This window comes from Acyrthosiphon pisum, unplaced genomic scaffold (assembly GCF_005508785.2).
Source record: "Acyrthosiphon pisum isolate AL4f unplaced genomic scaffold, pea_aphid_22Mar2018_4r6ur Scaffold_20892;HRSCAF=22451, whole genome shotgun sequence".
Taxonomy (NCBI): domain Eukaryota; kingdom Metazoa; phylum Arthropoda; class Insecta; order Hemiptera; family Aphididae; genus Acyrthosiphon; species Acyrthosiphon pisum.
In genome coordinates, this window is record NW_021770298.1 from 11,783 (window position 1) to 13,196 (window position 1,414).

The following is a 1,414-nucleotide window of genomic DNA, read 5'->3' on the forward strand; positions in this document are numbered from 1 at the left end:
ATAAACTAAATAAAAAAAAAAGGAGGGTAAGTGGATTTCGCTCTGCTGTACAGTAGGTTACAAGTGGGTCACTGTATAATGGATGGTATTAAATTTGAATTCAAGGATATAATATCATTGTATGGGGTGCGCCCCGTATACGCTTCCTTGCAGTGCACCCTGGTAACGGTTGATGAAACTTCGTATCATCAAACGGCTAAAATATACGGAATCCTGGTCGGCGGACTGTGCTTTTTGCATCTCCCAAAACCAAAACAGTCCTTCTAAGGACTACTTGCCGAAAGGCATCACCCGAATTATGCAATTGAATGTCGAAGGCTTCAGTAAATCTAAGGCGGAAGTACTAGAAAGAATCGCGACGGAAGAAAAAATAGATGTACTTGTTGTTCAGGAAACTCACACAGCCGATCAGGAACAACTATCGAAAAGAGGGCACATTACTGGATTTACAATCGCTGGTGCTACCTTTCACAGCAAATACGGTACCGCCACCTACATAAAAAGCGATCTTAAATGGAACCACATTAGAACCTCTGAAGAAAACAGCATCTACACTATTGAGACTCAAGTTGGAAACCTACTTGTAACTAATATCTATAAACCTCCAAATACCATATGGCCTACACCTGTACTCCACTCGCCTAATTACCCTACTATTTACATAGGCGACTTCAATAGTCATAACACTATGTGGGGATACAACGAAAATGACACTCAAGGAGAGGAACTTGCTGATTGGAGTGAAGCCGAGGGACTAGAATTAGTTTTCGACGCTAAACAAAGGGGAACGTTCCGATCTGCAAGATGGAATAGGGAATATAATCCGGATCTGTGCTTCAAATCTACGGATCAAAATGGCACTACTTTACCAACTTCAAGAAGAGTCCTAACGGACTTCCCAAACAGCCAACACAGACCGGTCGTTATTGAAGTCGGTTTTCAAATCCCGACGATTAGGTCGATTCCCAGGGCAAGGTGGAATTTCCATAAAGCTAACTGGTCTTTGTTCACTAAAACTTTGGATGATAGCGTACGGTGGATTCCTCCCTGTATTGAAAATTACAAACGTATCACAAAGCTCATCATCAACACCGCAAAAAAGAGCATTCCCCGTGGCTATAGAAAGAACTACGTCCCTGGATGGAACGATGAATGTGAAACACTATACTCCTCTTTCAAAAGTACGGGTAATTATGATTATGCAAAGAAGACTCTAGAAGCACTTAACAATCAACGCCGCGAAAGATGGATACAATTAGTAGAAAAAACAGACTTTAAGCACTCAAGCCACAAAGCTTGGTCACTCCTTCGAAGACTGGGATCTAATGGAGAGTCCAAACCAAGCTATTCACCGATTAACCCAAATCAGATAGCAAATCACATACTTGGACTGTCTAGAGCATCGTCGCATAAA

General features: G+C 41.8%; 1 protein-coding gene across 1 annotated transcript; it reads left to right on the forward strand.

Annotated features, from left to right (window-relative positions):
* Nucleotides 1-298: 298 nt before the first annotated feature.
* On the forward strand, nucleotides 299-1,392 carry LOC107885748 (the record flags this gene model as incomplete). The annotated part of the gene is made up of 1 exon (XM_016809436.1): nucleotides 299-1,392. A coding segment is annotated over exon 1 (1,094 nt), but the record flags the coding sequence as incomplete, so codon positions are not given.
* Between the last annotated feature and the right edge of the window lie 22 nt (nucleotides 1,393-1,414).